Source organism: Uloborus diversus, chromosome 7 (assembly GCF_026930045.1).
Source record: "Uloborus diversus isolate 005 chromosome 7, Udiv.v.3.1, whole genome shotgun sequence".
Classification (NCBI taxonomy): domain Eukaryota; kingdom Metazoa; phylum Arthropoda; class Arachnida; order Araneae; family Uloboridae; genus Uloborus; species Uloborus diversus.
The window spans coordinates 33,624,785-33,646,815 of NC_072737.1; the positions used below are offsets into that span (position 1 = coordinate 33,624,785).

General features: G+C 30.9%; 1 protein-coding gene across 1 annotated transcript in view; it reads right to left on the bottom strand.

Moving 5' to 3' along the window:
* Nucleotides 1-4,154: 4,154 nt before the first annotated feature.
* Nucleotides 4,155-22,031, bottom strand: part of LOC129225554 (BUB3-interacting and GLEBS motif-containing protein ZNF207-like) — a 31,838-nt gene continuing 13,961 nt past the window's right edge. The window contains exons 5-11 of the mRNA XM_054859998.1: nt 21,988-22,012; nt 21,526-21,637; nt 18,420-18,522; nt 17,723-17,770; nt 13,298-13,401; nt 9,190-9,346; nt 4,155-6,885 (exon numbers count right to left, since the gene is read on the bottom strand). Of these exons, the coding sequence (XP_054715973.1) occupies nt 6,857-6,885; nt 9,190-9,346; nt 13,298-13,401; nt 17,723-17,770; nt 18,420-18,522; nt 21,526-21,637; nt 21,988-22,012 (578 nt within the window). The 3' untranslated portion in view covers nt 4,155-6,856. The remainder of the gene's footprint in view (nt 6,886-9,189; nt 9,347-13,297; nt 13,402-17,722; nt 17,771-18,419; nt 18,523-21,525; nt 21,638-21,987; nt 22,013-22,031) is intronic.

The following is a 22,031-nucleotide window of genomic DNA, read 5'->3' on the forward strand; positions in this document are numbered from 1 at the left end:
ATTTTTTGTGGTCCCTTGAAAGCCGTTATACAGAGAGCCAACTGTATTAATAAACAACACCATGACAGTCTAAGGGCATGTTTGTGTCATGTTTCAGTCACCTGTTTTGCCATTCATGCTAAAGGTCACAGAGGGAATGGACAATGCAATCCACATTGTCACTTTTTCTGACCTGCTTGACACCCTGATTTGTCACAGATTATGCATACTGCTCGGGATGATAAGTTGGATAGTTTACGAGTATGATGAGCGGGTTTACTGCAACTGTGGTATGAGATGAAGTATTACATCAGGCAATACAGCTATGACTCAATGCTAGACTAGTGCCTTGTACATTCACGCTACAGGTCGCACAACTGGGTGCTAAACCCTCCACTGATTTGAATATTTTCCAGTAATAAGTGATTATTTTGCTTTCATTTTGTAATCTCCTTCTTATAACAATGATGTCCCTACATATGTAAAATTTTGTCTTATTCTAACAAATCCTTCCAGGTGCCATAATTTCTTTGCTATAGAAGGAATATGATTATTAATGCAAAATAAATTGCCAACAGTTGCGTTGCCAAGTGATGAACGTCTCAAAAATCAGGTCATTCTTTAAGACTTCAAATCATTGTAATAAAAGTCATCTAAACCATTTTTTCATTAAAAAATAAAGGAATTTGTTCTTTGTACACAGAGTGAAAGTTTTTGAGAAAACTTTACTGCGCTTTTGTGCATTCTGAGCATAAGCAGAAGAGATAAGTTTCCTCAGTTTGACAGTTGGGTATGGCATTTTGTTTTAAGAGCTGAGGTTTTGATCTTCTATCCTTAAGATAATTAGAGTGACTGGCAATTTTTTAAATTAAAAAAAAACTTTGAAATTTTCATCCTCATTTTCCAGGTTACCCATTTAAAATTTCAATCCTGTGGCATGGCAACCCTGTAAAAACATTTCTAAAACTTAGTGATCTGGTACAAAAGTTGATTCTTTCATAAATTTGGACCTTGGTTATTCAGTCAAAACTCATCTTGTTGCATTGGAATGAAATAAAGGGGGGGGGGGGGAATGCAACAGAACCCAGCACAGTGATTGGAAGTCTATTTTACGTAATTCTGTAGCTTAACTTGGCAAATATAATCAATTCCTTCAGACTTATAATCCACATGCATTTAAAACTCATATTGATGAGCTTACCAAGTGGAAATTTGGCAGTAACAAGAGAGATAAAAATCAATTTAAAAGAAAAAAAAACATCAGTTACTTGCACTTCTTACAACTTATTTAGGGTTGAAAATAACTGACAACACAAAGTTATTGATTTCTGAGCGATGGAACTGCATAGTAGAGAGAAATGAACAAAAAAAGATATTGAAATGCAGAAAAAATTGTGGCTGGCACATAAAAAGTTTAAAACAGCCAAATTGCATAAATTTTCCACTGAATGCCTAAAAACTGCTTGTTATGCCATCTTTTAAACAATGGAATATTTAAAAAAAATTAGTAAATTAATAGTGTTCAGGCGCATAAGATGCCACAATAACTTTTATAGCAGCTTTTTTTCTGTTTGACGCTATTCAACGAATTTGAAGCATAAGTGCATATTGTTTGGCATAGAATGACCAAACCAGTGATTGGATAAATGACGAATTTGAAACTTTCACCCACCATTTGATAGTGGCTATGCAGTGGTTCTTTATTGAATTTCAAGCGAAATGTGTTTAAATGCTGATGTTTTGGTATATTCTAAAGAGGTGTCCACAAATGATGTCACACTTAAAGGAGAGAGTGTTCATTAAATTGTGACAAGGGGGAGAGGGGATAGCAAGAAATGATACATCAAGCATTTTTAGTAACAATATCTGTATAAAAATAGATATGTGACAAGTGGAGGGAGGGAGGAGGAAAGTTAAAATGCTACTTTGTGACAAAAAGGGGGAGGGGGGGGGGTCAAAAATGCTCGAAAAAGTGTGACATCATCAATGGAGAATCCCAAAACACAGTATACTTTCTCCTGCATGCTTGGCTCTATTTTGTTTAGCAGTGCCTCTAGAGACTTTTTTTTTTTACGGTTGGTATATATACAGATAGTTGTCAAAATCATGGAAACACCTGAGAATAAAAGTGATTTTTGAATGCGCTTTGTAAGTAATAAAAAATAAAATTACATATCTTTTATATATATATTTAGCAATGTACATATTCTAGTACTATTTGGTGGTATAACGGAAGTTCTGGAAGTCTCTTGAATTTTTTTCAAGCATGTGAAATCTCGGACCTCTCAAATTTTAAAAGAGACCAAATTGTTGGAGCGCATCTAGCTGAAGCAAGTGTAACTGAAACATTTCAACTTTTTTGGCACATCTAAAAGTACAGTATCTAAAGTCATGACAGCATACACACAGGACGACAAGCTTGGCAAAGCAAAATAGAGGGTGGAAAGAAAAGATCAGTGAAATAAACCGACGGGTATTGAAGTGGATTTTAATGTCTAAAAAGCAAACAGCAGCAAAAGTGACCACAGAACTCAATCACCATATAAAGTCACCAGTGTGAGCGATTAGTTAGAAGGGTACCTTTATAAACAGAACATTTACGACAGAGTAGCGATTCCCAAAAAATGTTTTCCAAGTGTTTCCATTATTTTGATAACTACCTATAACTTGTATAATTGATGATTCAGAATGAATTTGTTTTGACTAAATAAATGGCCATAAAAATGTTGTATTAACTTTGAGATCACATCATACACACACAAAAAACTTGTTTTCAAGTCATTTGCCGTCTTCTTGTGAGTCATGTTTCCTTTCCTACTGTAAAAAAGCCCCTTGTTTTGCCCCAAAAACCATACTACTAGAAAATAAATTAAAAAAATTAAAAATGTAGAATATTATTAATTTTATTGAATGACTTAAAAACAGAAATACTACTGTTTTCCAAAGAAAAAAAAAAAGCCTGAATTTTCAGCAAAAAATTAAAAGGGAATGCAAAACAAGATTTGTTTAAGAGCCGATTACATAATGCACAACACTACTGTATTTTGACATTTACTTTTTGCCAATGAAGCAGAAATTCTTTTTAATGGAAAAGCAGCATGTCTGTGAGCAGAAAAGATGATACAGAATACTAACTAATGAATAGTAAAATCATATAAATGTAACGTTTCACATACAATTTCAAGACAAAACATAAAAAAATGTTTTAGAAAGAAAATCAACCTAATACATATCACGAAGCTGGAAATTCTGAGCTCAAGTAATTATCAAATTTAAAAATTCCAACTGTATGCAGACTCGAATCAACCATGCATTCTAATAAAGCAAAATTGAGCTAAACTTTGGCTGTAAAGTTCAGAATATCTCAGATCAAATTTGAGGATGATTTATTTTCAAAAGGTCTGGGTTCTACAGTGTAAACAAATGAATGGTAGAGATGATGTAGAATGCTGCTAGAATGTATAATTATGAATAGCATTTTCCCTTTTCTGAGTTTTTGTGTAGAATTTACTCTTTTCATAAGATCAAAATAAAGATGCCATATATGAAGATAAGGCCTACTTAGTCAAACAGAAATTCTTGGGCGTAAATTAAGACAAATAACCACTAGTTGCCGTTCCTTACCTCGCTTAATCCCTTGTTAAGAAAATAAACAAACAAGTTATTTAATAATGTTTGAAAACCGTTCCAAAAAGCCCTAAAAATTATGATAAACAAATCAAGTAACTATAAAACTCTAGCTTCAAACAGTCTAACTCAATTTTTTGCTTCAGCATTCAAAAGGTTAACGTATTTTGTCTGAATGGATAGTAAGTACAACAAAAGAAAATACAAGAGAGTGAATTTTAGCAGTTAAATGATGAATTTCCTATTAAAATTACAATATTTAATGTTTGATAGGTTGAATATAATTTAAAATATTGGGGAAATAATTTCAGAAATGAAGTGTTTATATTTTTGATTTTAACTCTTCAATCTATTTAAGTAGTACGCAGTTATTATTTTTAACATTTTGGTGGGAAAAATAACTTGCAATTTCAAAGGTAAAAAAATATTATGCATATTACTTTATATGCCAATTATAAAAAAATATCATGCTAACTGCTAAGGATTTGGATTTTTTAGGAAACATATGTTTTTGGAAAATGTATGGTGATAAGGAGACAAATGTGAGAGCTATGTTAGAAGTTTTATTCAATCATATCAAATTACAAATGCTTTGATGAAATAATTATCAAATAATACAAATGTCCTCAAGTTTATGAGAGATTTCTTTGTGATTTCAACATATTTAACAAAAGAAATTAAGTATTGATATTATGAATCTTTTAATGTGTGGGCAAAAGTTTTCCCTTTTTTTCATTAAAAATGAAGCTGGTTTTCAATGCATTTAAGAAAGCTACAAAATAGGAGAGCGTTTGCTCTGATTTAAAAGCAAGATAAAACTATAAATATTCTTTAAACATAACTTATTTACTGAAAAAAAAAAATGGAAATATCTGCCACAGTTTGTCTAAAAATTTTAAATCAGTTGATACCTTTGTCACATTTCGCCAAACCTCCTAATGAGGTTGGGGACATAAGTGTCCAACAGCATTAATATATGCTGTGAAATGTTGGACAATAGAGGCACTAAAATGCAAATAGCCTACTCACTGGTTTTTTGTGAATGTTACAGATGTAACCTCCATATCCAACAGTTCAAAAATTCCAAGTGCATCCAACTGTAGGTAACTGTGCAAATTTCGAAAATAATGAGTTAGTAATCGAATTAAACAAGCTTACTTTTTATATGGATAGGCAAAATCAATAGCATAAAGTACCATTTGTAAAACGTAAAGCCTATGAAGACAAAAGAATATAGAATGTACATAAAAATCAATACATGTGTGTATCAATATGTGTTTATGAATAATAAAAGAAAAGTTTTCAAATGAGTCTGGACTCTTCAGTAAAAACTGCAGTTATGAGTTCAGTGTCACTGGAATTAATTTTCTCCTTTATATTTATTACCTCAATGTTCTATATGATGATACAATATATTATACATGTTTGGCTGATTGAAAGATACAAAACAATACTTCAGCTTGGAACTGAGACAATTAGCCTGAATATAAAATCTCTTCATAGGTTTTACTGAACAGGGAACAGTATGTCAAAAATAGTAAAATATTTACTAGATTTGAAAATAATATTGATTTCAAAAATTCTGCTTTTAATTTAGTTCAAAAGCTCAATTTTGTTTCACATCCTGTTAAAAATTAAGAACTATTCACTAAAAAAAAGTTCATAATGAATTAAACAATTAAAAAAAAGTTTTTAAAAAAATTAAATGCATTTTATGTTGCATGAGCAAAAATTTAAGTATAAAAAATAAAATAGGTATTCATATGCAATTGTTTAAGAAATCAGAGCATTTAAGGGGGAAAAAAAAAGTAACAAATACTTTTAAATTCTTTTCAGAAGTATCTACGAATTGTTTTTAAAAACCAAAGGAAAAACTGATGAAACAAGAAAATGTAAAATAATAACATACTTGCCAAACTTCGAAGGAAAAAAAAACAGGAGATTGCACTAGAGGTATATAGCTGATTCACCAGTAACATATCTTCACAACAGAATTATTAAATTATGCTTTTAAATAGCGTAATTACTAAATTTAAAGTGAAATGGGGATTTTTTGCAGATGTAAGCAAATTGGTAGCAGCAAGAAAAATATACTGCAAAGGAAAAGCCAAATAACAAGGAATGAATTTGCTTAAAGTTCGTACATTCCCCAGTCTCTACAAAAAAGGAGCTACAAAAATTTAATTACTAAACACCGGGGAAAAAAAATCCAAATATAATGAAAATAAAATATAAAATAAGTAGGTATAGGGTAGCACATGTTGAAATAACTTCAAACTTTCAAAATAACTGAAATATTTTCAAGATGTAAAAGGATTGAAATCTGCTGCAATTTTTGGCAAAGCACGTGCTTGGTTGAACATGCAATGTGAAAAGCTTCCAAAAATATTGATTTTTACTAAATGAGTAATTGAATGAAAAATTATCATATAAGCTTTGTGCTAGAATATGATTAAAGTGAAAAACCAACGAAAATAAAGCAAATTTTGAAGAAAAAAATTTTCTTCAAAATTTGTGCTTTATTTATGTTGGTTTTTTGCTAAATAAGCTATTAGTTGAAAAATTCTTATTCCCTGACATTGGTAGACTAGAAAAGGGCACCATCTATTGAGAAGAAAGTGAAACATTTTGATAATTGACTAAAAAAAACTGCAAAGACGGGAGTAAAAACGGGAAATGGAAACAAAAAATGGGAGTCTCCCGTTAAAAACAGCAGAGTTGGCAAGTATGTAATAATTTTTTTTTAAAAAAAAGGAAAATTGTGTTTTAACTGGATTTACTGCAAAACTCTATAATCAGAATTACAATTCACCGTTTCAGAAAGCTTCAATAAAATGCACTTATAAAATTGAGCTTTTAAAACACCACTGAAGAAGGCATTTTTGTTTACAGCCAATATAAAGCATGTAAATAAAATTTTTAATCAACAGAAAGACACTGAAGTATGTTTCTTTTACAACAATAATGATATAGAAAAATGAAAGAATTAAATAACACAAAACATGCTCTTATGTAATTTTATAATTCAGTTTAAAAGAAAATAAATTATGCAGTACATGAGGACAACTACTGTTTAAAAGTCACAATATATCAGCTGTGCATGTTTTCTCCCTTCAATGAAACATTCGAGACACTTATCTTTTAGTAGATAGCTGTAGGAATCAAAATGGATGTGATCCACCTTGACCCATCATGTGAGGAAGCAGGGACGGTCCTTGAGAATAAACTGCTTGCCCTGTGTAGGGAGCATTCATTCTCGGCATACTTGCACAGGCATTCCTAGAACATCCAAAGAAAATCAATATCAGTAAAAAATGATGATATAACTTAAAGAATATTACGAGGAATATTTAGAAAAAAATCTGCACCTTTGAGTTCCAAGAACAGGATTTTTTTCTAAAGACTAGGAAATGGTACACTTATTCAATTTTGAAAAATTGTGTAAACTATATTTAATTACGTAGAGAGATGTAAACTAAGGTAACAACTTCTCTTACTTTTCTAAAATTACTTACATCAAATACAAGGACAATGATTCAAATTTTTAAGTGGAGGGGAAACCCTTTCCAATTTGAATGTGGAGGCAATCAAAAGTTTTTTGAGAGGGGAGAAAAAAAAAAAGCAGTATTATGTGGGTATCAATATTTTGTATATTCCTACTTTGTAGAAGTTTGTGCTCAATGTCTGGTGTTTTCCCCACGCACAAATTGATCCTAATTCAAAAATACTGCTGACTTTCTCTTTTACTTTATTTATTAAATCTGGATTCTAATATGAATATTTTTAACAGAATAGTATAAAAGGATAATACTAATATAACTGCAACAGCTTTGACAAATTGATCCTGTTTACTTACCAAAGTACTTAAAAATACCAAGTTAAAATAACTACTGAAAATATTTATCCAGCACTTTACAAATAAAATAATTTGGAAGAGAAAATTCTAATTTCAGTAAGGGAAATAAAAAGGTCTGAACAATTTTCATCATTGATGAAATGATGTAAATTGAAACAAAAAAGTTTAACATGAAAAAATAACTCTTTCTATGAAAATACTTATCCTATTTAAATAGACACACACAAATAAACAATAAAATTATGTGGCCCTGGCCTCAGATAATACTTTTTTAAACATACTTCTATTAGAAGACAGGTAAATTGGAAATTTCCTATGACAAGATTTTTTTTGGTTTCCTTTTATTTAGAACGGAAGTTTTAACAGTTTGCATACATGTGCTTATTGAAGTCATTAATAGAGCCTAATTGTATGCACTAAAAACTAAAATACCTATTTTTAAAAAAAAAAACTACATCAAGAAAGTCTTTACATATGAATAAAAATAGTTTCTCTAATGTTTCACTTTGTTACCAAAGCAATTATTTTAACAGAAAGTGAAATGCCTACTAAGTACTTTTATAGCAATTAATTACAATATGTTCATAAAAATTTCTTTTTTTTTTTAAAGATTTTTTTTTAAAATTTAATTCTATTTATAAAGTTGAAAATATATTTTCAACTTCATCCAAAAATCTCTTTACAGAAAAGAGAAAAAAAAAAAAAGCTTCAATGAAGTGAAAATCACAGTGATATGCACTTATTAAATGCATTTATATGGACTAACGTCATAAGAGGATAAAATTTGCAATTGCATATGTGTGGGATGACCAAGTCTTGCACAATCAAATATAAACACAATACTGAAATAACAGGGCCATCATTGTCCAAACATTATCTTAGCAAAACAAAACATTACATTGTATTACTTTTCTGGAAGCCATGGTCTGTAACATCTCAATTTCTCTTGCTAACTAGTGTGCATTCTTTTCTTTTGTTGGTCTTGCGCAAACGTTTGCTGGCATGACAGGCAGGAACATTTATGGCTAAATTTGACACTCTCATGCCACGCAGCAGGGAAAGAAGTGAGCAGACGAGACAAGTGAACCAGATTGGCAACACATCTGCACACATGCAGTAACTTATTAACAATGCAGGCTCCAGTCATTAGTAAAATCTGTTATGACCCTCCAAAATTGGAAAGCATTATGGGAAAATGATTTTAAAAAGATTATCTGTTATTTAGTAAATAAAATAATAATGTTCTTTATATACTTCAAAACTTTTAACATTTTTCTAGGATTTTTTTTAAAATTAAAATCAAAAGAATTTTAATTTCTTTACAAGGGATGCACTAAAAGCAAAATGTATCTTTACTGAAACAATTTCTCTAGCACCCGTTTTCTTTACAATTTTGGCTTTTCTAAACTAATTAATAAAATCTATTTTGCTGTAAGCAATGATGTATTTCTCCCTATTTTCATATTAAAAAAAAAAAAAAAATGATGATGAGAATCGAGAGCAATGAAATTCAATGCATTAACGAAAATTCAATGCACGAGAAAGAAATTTTAGTCCAATGAAAAAATAAAGATAAACATAACATAGCATTTTTAGATTGGCCATTTTATTAGCAAAGCAATATTATAGTCCAAACACAGACCTATTCCTTTAAGACAAATTGTAATATTCCTTACAAGCAATTCTGATTGCTCTTTACAAAATTCTGCAAGAAGTTCAATACATACCAGATGGCATACCCATGCTTGGTCGCATCATATTCATTCCATTCATTAACACAGGATTTGACGCAGGAGGCATTTGCATTACTTTACCACCCATCATAGGTACACCGGACATTGAGAGTTGCATTTGATATCTTGGTAATTGAGCTCGTATTTCTTCCTAAACCAGAAAAAAAACATGAAAATAATCAGTTCAGTTAGCTGGAAAAGTTTGCATTACAAGTAAAATATAATTAATAAAACATTCGAAACATTTGGTATGACGACAAATAAGAAATCACCCCCATTTGTAACAAATACATTCAACCTGTTGCTTGCTGAACCTACTTTCTACCAATTTAACCATTGTACCAAACAAATTTTCATTTTAAACCCAAAGCTCAACTAAAGCAGGTGACGGCACAGTGGTCAAGGGTATTGCAGCAGAGGCAGGGTTAGCCGGATTGGACAAAATGGGTTTTTTTAAAAATTATCTGAGAAGTCTTAAAAAATTAATTTAAATACTTTCACAATTTAAACTTATTTTTTATTTGTTCTTCACCACAGACAATGGACATAAAAAATGAATTAAGAGTATTTCTTAACAGCATTTAAAAAATACTTCAAAGATTTTAAATAAATATATTTAACTTTTTTCTTTAACTGGTCAATAAATAACACAAATTATCTTGACGAAGTCCTGTCACGTCTGATTTTCTCAATATTTGTAGATTGTACAGAGGAAACTACTCTAGCTAAAAGGCTTCCATTTGAATTATTTTCTGCAAACCAACACGTCACAAATCTCGAACAAACAAGGTATATTTTTTAGAAATTAATAGGCTTTACAAACAATGAGACAGAAAACAGAATAGGACGAACAGTATTTTCGTTATCTTACGAAAAAGTTTAATATTTCTTGCTCTGTACACAAAAATAGAAAAACAGGCAATATAAAATTCAAAGAAATGTCTTGATTAAGCAAGAATTCAGTAAAAAGGGATTTAAACTACTTGAGGTTCTACAGTAGTTTAGTATAACAAAATAAAATACAATAACAGGGTGGCGACAGGAATTGTGAAAAAAAGTTCCCTGACTTTTCCCTGATTTCCCTGATTAAGTTCATCAAATTTCCCTGATTTACGTTACCAATAATAATGGTTTTTTTTTTCTTTGCTCTACTTGAAATCCATTGTATGTTTGTATAAAATGCAGTATTTTAAATGTTTTAAGTTGTGTAAAGTTGTTGAACTAAAGATATATTTTTAAAAGATGCTACTTTTTTAATAAAATGATTAAAAAAAACATATCAAGTCAATTTTTTTTGGAAAAAACCCTATAAAACAGTATATTAAATTTTTCTACATGGAAAGATCAGAGAAAATTTAAAAACAAAAATACTTTACTTCCAGAAACCACTTAGCATAAGAATTTTAAGAAACTATTAAAATTTCCCTCAAAAACATGTGTATTTATGATAGAACTAAAAAGTAATTGAAATTATTTTGAACTAAGTTTCCAAACTGTATAATAATTGTTGCAATAATAACAAGTAATAGTGAAAAAATAGAAGTAATGTAGTTACTTTTATATAACTAATTGACATATTTATGCAAAACAGATGAAACCATTTGACATCCATTCATAGGGAGCTTTTCTCTAATCAAGAATATAGGTTTTAATGAATGAATACAGCATTTTAACAATAAAAAAATAAAGATATTTAAAGTAAGAAAAACAACGTCAAAAAAGCACAAATTGCCGATTACAGCAGACACATGTTTCTGCGTTTCAGGGAACGCCTTTCTCAATGCAAAAAGTAATGAGCTTATGAACGAAAAGACATCAAGACATCCGACAAAAGATATTTACTTAAGCACACAAGTTAACTCTATTTCAAATGATTTTAACAGTATGTAATGAAAAAAAATCTTAGATTGCTTTTGTAACAAACACCTTTGAAATAAAAGAAAAAAAAAGCAATTAGTTAATTTCAAAATATTTAAAAGAAGAATACAACTTGGTTATAAAATTAAAGAATCACTTAAGCCTGAAGAAAAGAAAACCTTTATAATCTGCGGTGACAAAAAATAGTATAACTGCAAAAAACAAAGTTTAGTTCAATTTTAGCAATTAAATTAAAAACGCGAAGAAGTAATAACTTTTAAGCTTTTATCAGCATTAATTCAAAAACCAAAGATTTCTTCTTGAAATCGTGATTACAGACGCTAATTACTTCGAGACAATGGAATAAAGGCAAAGGAGCTAAGGCATTAATGAAGGCTTCCTCTTTGCCTGTATGGTTGTTTATTTTACGTAACATTAAAAGCGTAAAAGGAAATTTCAAGCTAGGTAACATAAACAACCTAACAGACACAGAAGCAATCTTAGGAAGTTCATCCTGTGGTTAATACGTAAGATTCAACACTTTGACTTGAGGAAAAAAGATGCACAAATATGCGGCAGTGTATAATCGCACCTCATTAATTTTACTTTTTTTTTGAACAGATAATTGGCGGAAAGTGCGTAGGGAATTAAAGTACTTAATTTTGCAAGGAAAAAAAAAATTTTTTTTTCTTCACAAAATCAATTTTCCCTGATTTTTTGTAATTTTTTCAAATTTCCCTGATATTTCCCTGACTTTTCCCTGATTAATAAAGTTCCCTGACTTTTCCCTGATCTCCCTGATCTGTCGCCACCCTGAATAAATAAAAATACAAAAAAAAAAAAAAAAAAAAAATGTAGTAATTAAAATCAATCAAACAAACAATAGATTTTATCACTCGAGAAGTAATTTTGCCTTAACTGTTGGTAATCGTGGAAAGTAAAAAATCTGAAACTTCACCATTCTTGGGTTTTGTTGTCTTTTATACTTTTCTTCAGAAAATGCTGAATTTTCCAGCTTTTTTTACCCCAAGACAATTTTTTTGTTTTATCTATACACTTACGCTACAATATGCTACAAGTACCCCGCATTTTCCCTAAAAAAGCCAAAAAACCCCCACATTTCTTTTAAAAAACCTAGCTTTTGTTTTTTTTTTTTTTGGGTTTTATTTAAAAACCCCAAAAAACCCAAGGTCCACGGGCTTTTTTAAAAAAACCCGGGTTTTTGCCAACCCTGAACAGCTGCTATAGCAGTCAGTGGCAATGAAATAGAAAATTTATAATACAGAAAGAATAAATACTGAATTAAAAATTTCAAACATTCCCAACACAGAGGGTCTCACCTCACATTAATATAAATTTTGCGAATGCATTTGAGAGAACAAATATAAAATTTATAATTCATTAATTTTTCTTGCTAGCATGGGAAAACAAGAAAAGGATTGTTGTGGCTACTAAGTCGTAAAGCAAAATTAAGAACGAATTTTGAAAATCCTTTTCTTATAAAGTAAAATTAATTACAACTAATCATTTGTGTGTTAAATAGAAACTAGAAACAGATAAAAAATTTAAATCACTAAACTTTCTCTCCTTATGTGGCAACAACGAAATCATAACTAATTGAGTGAATAAAGGCTTGGAATTGCATTCAAAATTACTTTAAAAGGTTATAACTCTAGTTCTGTATCACTTAGAAGTACCAAGCAAATTCAATCACAAGTAGCCAATTTTGTGTGGACAATTGGTACTAATATTGTAAATGTGTGAGCAAGTTTTCAGCACTAAAATTGTGAAAGACTAATTTGGTTTTTAATTAATGTCTCTCGTAATTAAATTTGTAAAGATGAGGCCTAAATAAGGCCACTTTTGATCTCTCTTTTTGATCAAACCAAAAAAAGAAAAAAAATCCAAATTGGTTCATTCATTTAGGAGCATCAATACCACAGTCAGACAGACAGGCAAAGACAGATATATCAAACTTATCCTTCCTTTTTCTTATGGGAGTTAAAAATTTTAATTACCATCAATCATTAAAACAATTCAATATTTTTAACTAAAGCTATTTACATGATCTAAGAATTAAATACTTCTGTGCTGAAAACTAAATGAAAATAAAACATTAACAGGCCAATTCCCCTATTTTACTGTATATTTTTTCTAATTTTCTTTTATATTTGATCATATTTATATCCTAAATCATATATCGTTACAGAATTTTTCATAACATAAAACACACAAAAATATTTACCATAGATATATCTTCTTCAGGATGCATTATTTTACTCATACCACTATTAGCGACAATGCCAGATTTAGGTGCATCAGGGTTTGTTTGAGGACTTGAAGATGCTTCTAGAAAATGAATCACCAGTTTTAAAACATATAATAATTAAATACATATAACTCAAATAAATTGGAAGTTGCAAAAAAGTCACAGTCGATTTCATTTTGAAGTGGTGAAAACATAGATCCATCTCATTTGCAATCTAGTCACCCATATTTAGTTTTCAAAAAAAAAAAAAGTTTTGAAAGAATTTACATCATTTACATTTCTTTTAGGTGAATGTCTATTTCTATTTGTTGAAAGTAAAATTATGTATTTGTAATTAATTATTTATGAGTAAACATTTTAGCAGTAAAATTATGATTATGCTCTTTTGGGCTAATGCTTACATTATAAAAAGCAGCAGTTTCCAACAACCGCAGTTCTTTCTACAAGAGGAAAAGATCGCCTTGAAGCAAGCAGTTTTCAAGCAAAAGATTTATTTTTTCCAACTGCTGGTTTTGTTCAATGAGAAACTTCAACAGCAAATGATATTAATTCTTCGAATCCACTCTACAATATGCAACAAAGATGGAGATAAATTTCGAGTGGTACAGAAAGTTGTAACGACAAAGATTGCTTCGTTTACTGTTTATGATAGAAATTCACATTATGCATGCAAAAAAATTTTTGTTACAAGCTGAGCCAAATAGTGTAATGTTACAGATTGAAATGATGTACACTGTGACACATAAACTTATGAGTAAGCACAAATTTAGCAAAGTAAAGCTTAATGGTACTGAGTCACATGAATGTTCTTAGTGTTCCCGCTAGGCCGTTTTTGAAGGGCGCAGCGCCCTGCCCTTTTTCATATCAGCAGAATGCGCCCCGCCCTTCTTTTAGATCGCAAAATGCACCCCGCCCTTTTCAAAAATAACAATATGCGCCCTGTGTTTTTGAAAAGATGCCTCAAGCATCGTTTCGACCTGCCGCGATATCGGGGCAATTTTATTTGTCCAGCGATCATCTGCGAAAACGCTCGTGTCTTGCCATTGTCCCCAGAATTTCACCCTGAAAACGGCCTCATGAATAAAAGGAGATGTAAACACCTAGGCAAAGAGGGGATGAGATTCTTGGAATTCTAACAGACTTATCAGTTGGAAACAAAAGGTAGATATCTTTCTTCCACTGAGGATGGGTTTGAAGGTGTTCGGTCGTCCGAGATGGCGAGGGGGGGGGGGGTGATTATTGTTTAATTCTTTCCCATCCTTGAGTTTCTGAGAATCAACAATGAGAGAGGGAGGGTGGTAGGTAGGCTTTCTTATCTTCATCTGTAGGACTAGGGGGCGCCAGTTCCAGGAAAAATAGAAGGGGTACTATTTGTCAGACAAGAACAGATGCAGATAAACTGCTCCATTTCTTGTCCGAAAAGTCCGAGTGCAAACGCAAATGGTTCTTAATTTGAAAATACATGGTTCTTGACGATGATGCTGGCCGAAAAAATATGAAGTTTACTGAAATATTTCAGGCTGTTCCTTTTTCTTTTTTCCTGCAAAACAGAATAGAAGCAGGGTTTGTATGCTCTTGATAATCCTTGTAAAGGGCTTGGAAAAAGCGTTTATTTTGAAGTGATTGATAAAGTTTTGAAAGCTAACATAGTGCTTGAATTCCTTAGGATCTAAGGAATGCACAACCTATGGCCCGTGGGCCAAACGTGGCCCGCGAAGCCTGTTGAATTAACCCGTGAAAAATTCTAAACAAATATATATTTAAAAAATTGAAAAAAAAAAAGAGAAATAACTAAGTTTGCGAAATTATCGTTTCAAAACTCATTTACAGTTCTAGTTAACAATTTCAAGGTCCAATACAGGTCGATTTTACCTCATTTATAACTATCAATTCCCCGAAATCGCACTTGCAAAATCGGAAGATTAACGAAAATAAAGTAACAAAAACGGCACTTTCACCAAAATGAAAATTATTTTGGAATATAATGCTGAATTGAGCAATAAACATCGTATGAATAGGCCTTTTCGTAGCGCTTCAGCCATTTGTGTCCGTTTTTCGTTTGCACGTGGAAATTAGGCTTAGCTAATTTTGGCGCATTGCTAGTTATTGTGAAGTAATCTTTTCGCATCTGTTTCTGATTGGTGAACTTTCTAATTGTTTTCTAAGTAGTACACAGTACAAAGTCTACTGAACCAAAATACAAGGGTATTTTTTTTGTTATCTTGAATTTTTAGCCTCCCCCCCCCAACAAAAAGAACTTTCGAAATGGAAACATATTGTTCTGTGTGAAATTTGCCAAGGAAATTTTCAGCTGCAAAATATTTATTCATTCCTTTTTGCTGAGTATTCGTATTATCTCTGAATAGGACTTGTATACTAACAATTATTTAAAAAAACTTATTGACATAATTAAAAACATACTTTTGACATACTTGTGCTTTTTCCCAACTAAAATGATTTTGTACTGTTTCTTTTTTTATACATAAAACCTATAATATTGCTTTTAAAAAAAATCACAAAAATAAAATGTATTAAATTTTTATAAAAATTGTCAGTGAAATTAAAATTTTGGACTCGCCCCAGATGCTTGGGTAACGCATACATCTGCAAATACATTTGTGTCATGAAGTTGTGTCAAGTCCAAGTCCAACACTAGGCATTCAAATAAAGCCTTTTTGTATTGCACTTTGCTACAACTGCATTTTTGAAGACCAGCACACAATATTTTAATAATTATTCTGTTTGAAGTATAATATATTTAAAAAAGTTGAATTTACATTCATCATGTTTTTGATGTCTACTAAAATACTTAATGGCATAATGCACATTACTAAGCAGTTTTTAGATAGGAAGGGGGGGATCCGTAATTAAATACTGTTCATCTTACATTGAAATTCAAAGGATTTTGAAATGCCTAGAATTTTTTTATTCTTATTGAAAAGTAGTCACAGTTATGGCCTGAAAAGTGTTGAAACACACCCAAAGAAAATATTCAGCATTAGCTAAATGTTCCTACGGAGTTTGAAAAATGTGCTTATAGTTGGCATTTGGGGAAGGGGGAGGGCAATCTAACCTAAAGACAAGTGCATTTTCTGGAAAAAATGATATTCAATACTGAAGTTAATGGTGGCGGGGGGGGGGGGGGGGGGGGGGTGCACAAATGAATTTCCGGGTCACCCTCCATGTTGTTTGCCTCTATATTTCACCCCTAGTTTAAAAAATATTGGACCCCTTGGGGATCAGGCCCTTGCCAACAGTCCCTTCTCCCCCTTGCTCATGGTACAGACGAATGGATGAAATTTTCGCAAGGTGTTTTAAGATGTTATTTTTCTCCTTTTTTGGGGGGGGCGGGGGGCGAATCAGTATTTTTTGAGAGGTGCCTCATTGGTCTTGGATGGGGGAAGATCGCGTTGAAATAATATATAGTGCCCTTTTTATAATAAATAGTGCCCCTTTCAAAGACCTGCACCCTGCCCTTTTTTTCTCTAGAGTGAACACTATGTTCTGGTGGTCAATGATGTAGCCAGGGGGGAAAATAGAAGGGAATTTCAAATATGGTAAGTTTTCTGAGTTTTTCTTTTTTTTTTGGGGGGGGGGGGGATACATCTTAAAATCCCTTTTGCATACTGTACTGCAATATTATAAGGACTCATGAATGAAAATGTGTTTTTTGACATTCTAAATACATTAAAATATTCACCAAAATAAGTGATCAACACATTAGACTAATGTAGGACATGTAAAAAGAAATGTAGGACAAAAAAAATGTGAACAGCAAGACTTTTTTGCATGCACATTAAAAAGAAAAAAAAACTTTAGTCAACTACATGACAAAAAAAAAAAAGAAAGAAAGAAAGAAAACGACATTGACAAAAAATACCTCAGGGAAAAAAGTAGCTTAATTTCAATTTAAGATGATAAAAAAGCAAATTGAACATAACTGTTTGTCTCTTTCTAAATAGCTTTTACTTAATTAAAAAAAAAAAACCTTTTGACATCGATCAGTCATGCATATTTAAGTTTTTAATTTCAATTTGATTCTCACCCTTGTCTATCATGGCCTAAGTTTATGAAATGCTATCTCTATTCAGCTTATCTTCAGACCACTTTTAGAACTAAATTAGATTTAGATTCCAAGGGTTGTTAACTTTTATTATTATTTTCATTTCTTCTAGATTTCCTTTTTTCTGGGGTGTGCTTTTGTAATAATAAATCATTCCTCTATTTACATTTAAATGCTATGCTTTGTCTTTTACCAAGCCCCATTACTACATATCAAAAAACAGTAAAATGAAATGGGACATAATGATACAGATCTCAATATGCATAATATGTTAGAAATCTATTTTATTATTTTGTGTAACAATTCTGCAATAATATTAAAGACATAGTTTAAATTACCTGCACTGTATAAAATTGGTCCAGATCCACGAGTTTGGGATGATTGGCCTGTAATTGTAAATGTAAAGTTTCAGCTTACAAACTTGAAATGCAATAAAAAAGAAAATATTTTATTAAAAGCATGCTTGGAATGCCTTTGTTAAACCTGCAGAAATGTTATTAAAAGAGATATTAAATTGTAAGAAGCATGAAATTAAAAGCATAACTTCAGAGCAATAAAGAATCGAAGTTGAATCATTAACTAAATTATGCAGATTTATAATGAATTGGTAAGCCTCCCAAAAATTGAAATAGGATGGATTTAGTATTTCTGTACAATTTTATCTGATAAGAGTTAAATGAGTGGTAAAAGGTCCAACAACGATAAGCAAAGCTTAACTTTAAAGATATTTTCTGCTCTATTAGGGGGCTTGTAAAAAGATTAAACATAGTGCATTCAAGCAAAAAATAAAATTGCACTCAATTAGAAATGTTGGGTAGATGAAATATTGATAGACACATAATAATTGCTTAAAAACATGAACTTGCTCATTATTTAACAAATTTTAAAAAGCTTAATGTATGTAATAATGTCTAATTTTACAGAAACTTTTCCAAAGTTAAAACCAATGATCAAGAACTCCCCCCCCCCCTTCTAACAATCAGCTACAAACCTTTAAATCCTTTTCAGAAAAGTTGATGAAGAATCAAATTTTACCTGATGAGCTAGAACTACCACTATATGCAGGAAAAGTTGGCTTGGCAGCAGACATCAGAGGTTTAAAATCTGCTCCTACAGGAAGTTGTGAAGATGATGCAGCCTAAGCAGCAACAATAAAGTAAAAATTAGGAAAAACACAGTTAAACTATTGCATTCATTTATGAACAAATGTTAGTTTTTATTAAGGAAGATTAATGCCATTTGTAACTAATTAATAAGCAGTAGATATTGTCATGCCAAAAATGTTAAGCTTTAAATCACTACACTAGTCTTGAAAGTTCGAGGTTCCACTTACTCCGAGGTGCTTCATTTATATTTTAAGTTAAATTTTTAGTTAGCTAAAAAATTGATTTTCATTAAAATATGAATAGTTTGCTACTGTAAAACTTATTAACAACATATAGTGCATAATAAAAGAGATGCTGGTTTCAACAACACTCCCTAAGGGTCACAAAATAATTGTTGATTACAAGTTATGAATAAAGAGATGTCTTGGAGATAATAACTTGATGACAAACAAACGTAACGTACTCGAACAAACTAATGTAAACATACTTTTTGGAACATTCAATTGCAATCCAAAAAGAAAGTGCACAACTTGATGTGAAATTTAAACCTTGTACAACTAACCCTTTTTGCGTTATTCAAATATTTCATGTACACATGCACCCACCGCACATAAATACATACATCATAACAAAATTAATAAAAATGGATTCGAGTACAGTCAAAATACTTATGACTGTGATGGTTGCCTACAAATTTGCACACATAATATGAATGGATATTGTGAAGAACTAAAGCCACAATTTTTTTAGACGTAATTAAAAGATAAATTTATGTTGAAATTTGCATGATAAATCTTTCGTTGGGACAATACAGTATAACTTCAATTTAATGATTTCCTGAATTAAATGATTCATTTCACTGGTCTGGATTTGACTGCATTGAATGTCTATGCATCTTGATTTAACATGAGCACCAATTACCTCGGAGTTTTGAGACTATTGTATTATTTCCGACTTTGATTTTTCTAAATTCTTTTTCTACTCGGATAAAAATATTCCATGACTTTTCCAAGACTTTTTCATGACTTCATAAAAATTTTCATTTCAGTTACACGAAGAGAATAGTACTACTTCATGCCAAACTTGCCAATTTTCTGCAATTGGTATTAGCAAAATGTTTATGTGAATGCCACTACCTCATCAAAGCATTTACTTGTGACTGAAAAAATGTCATCACATAGTACAGAAAATAACTATTCTTATTGATCTTTGTCATATGAATTTAAGTATAAAATATAATGAATGCAATATATAGAAGTTCAAATGAATAAATATTTAATAAATAGAAAACAACAGTAATCAGGGGTGATTGTGACTCAATGAAAAAATACCTGAACTTTTTTTCCAAGAAGAAAAAGTGTTTTAATGGGCATATATATACACATTACGTGTATGTATACATTATTTATATACATAATTATTTGTTGGGGCTAAAACTCGAAGTTTTAACTGGACTTAATACGTCCATGTGCATGGAGGGAATTAAATTCTTTTAATTTTTCTCATTTCTTAAAATTTTTCAAAGAATGTTTTACTTTCCTCCAGTGTATCTGAATCCTTAACCATTAATTACATTCATTTACTAAAAGTGCTTAAAAATTTCAGAATTAAATAAGTTTGGGACAAAAGGGGCAGCATGCATTATGATCACTGTGCAATAGGGCTGGGCGATATCCGAATTTTAATACCACGATATATCGCTCTCCAAATATCGATATTTTCAATATATATAGGTCATTGAATTCAAAATTTAAGTGGGGGGACTGCAAAGCCTATTACATAATATATTTTATAATATATTTTTTTGAAAATACAGGAGTTCCGGTATTTTCGAAGACGAAGATACCGGAAATCAAGATGAAAATACCGGAAATCCGGTAAAATACTGGAACACAATCACCCCTGAGTAATAAATGGGGCAAAATAGTAATAAATGGGACAAAAGTTGAATGAGTCATTACTAAGTTTCCAAAAATATTTTCATGAAAGGCATTTTTTCCATGACTTTCCAGGATTTCCATGACCCGCACGAACCCTGCAAATTTGTTTACATAGCTGCCAACATATCAACTTTAAGTATCTTACAATGCATGCGTGGGTGTATTTGTACACTTTTTTAACCAACACACAACAAACGGTTAAAACTAAAAGCATTATATTTTCAAATCTTTACTTGTAATTAATCAGCACAGAAAAAAAAAATGAAAAAAAAAAAACAAAAAAAAACTGGATTCACAAAAGAGAAACATAGGATTACAACAAGCAGTTAGTTTCAAAAAGGCAGGCCTGTGCATTTAAAAATTTAAGAATACAAATGTGCACTTGTAAAATATTGTTTTGGAAGAAACTAATAACTTGCTGTATTATCTAACTTTTTCTTTCATAAATCAATGCAGTCGGCTGCTTTTGCTGAAACTACTTTAACTGGAACTTTAAGTTGCTGACTTAACAACATTCAAAAATTTTATTTCAATAACTTATTCAAAACAATAGTTTTTTTTTTTTTTTGGTAAGTTCTTAATGACTAAAATGTTATTCAGGTTATTATCAGACAGAGAACTGCACAGCTCTGTCCTTGCCTTTCTGACACTACTGAATACTTTTGCACTTTGCATTGCTGTGAGGTATGGCTAGAATGGAAAGCATAGAAAAGGAGAGCCTTTCATACTTCAATGAACCATTGATATCAACTAATTTCTTCAATGCAGCCTATTTTTTTATCCATCCTCTCCCTTTTTAGCACAACATCGGGCAAATCATCTATTTGTACAGAATGAAATTGACTTTGGAGCTTATCTTAGGCTCTTCATCTGCAGAGTCTCCATTCTTCTGAAGCAATATAACAGGTAACTCATAAAAAAAGCAATACCAGAGACCTAAAACCTTATTATCTTACAATTATGCCATAAGATCTTACAAGCTTACAATACCTCCAAAAATCTTACAATGTAAGGCTTAAATCTTACAAGTTGGCAGCTATGTGCTAATGAAAATCTGATAGAGTAGAAATTGTTCAATATGTTGCTCATATTTACCTGAGCTACAGCAGCAGGAAACAAAGGCCTTGGAGGTGCTTGCACTGTATTAGCCATCGTAGACGGCGGAACCATTGGTCCATGAGGCATACCACCAACCATTGGTAGTCCACTAAAGGAAAATTTCAAAAACTATTATAAAAAATTAACTAGCTTTTATGCTGTATTTTTTCAAAACAATTTAAAGCAAAATTCTTAAAATGTTTATGTACAGCAAAGAAAAAAGATTTATTCTATTTCACTTGCCTGAAAACCTCATGATTTGGATCTCTTAATTTTCTAAATTTTAAACATGGTAGCAAGAAAACATGAAAAAGTAAAATTACATACAGGAAAAACAAACAAATATGATTAATTAATTTCAAAATCTATTATTCAGTCAAACAAAATTTAATGACGATTTAAAAACTTTTACTTTCACAAAACAAAATGTTGAAATAGTACAAGTAATTTAGTACTTACCCTGGAACAAATCCTGGAGGCATTACTAAAAACAAAAAATAAAT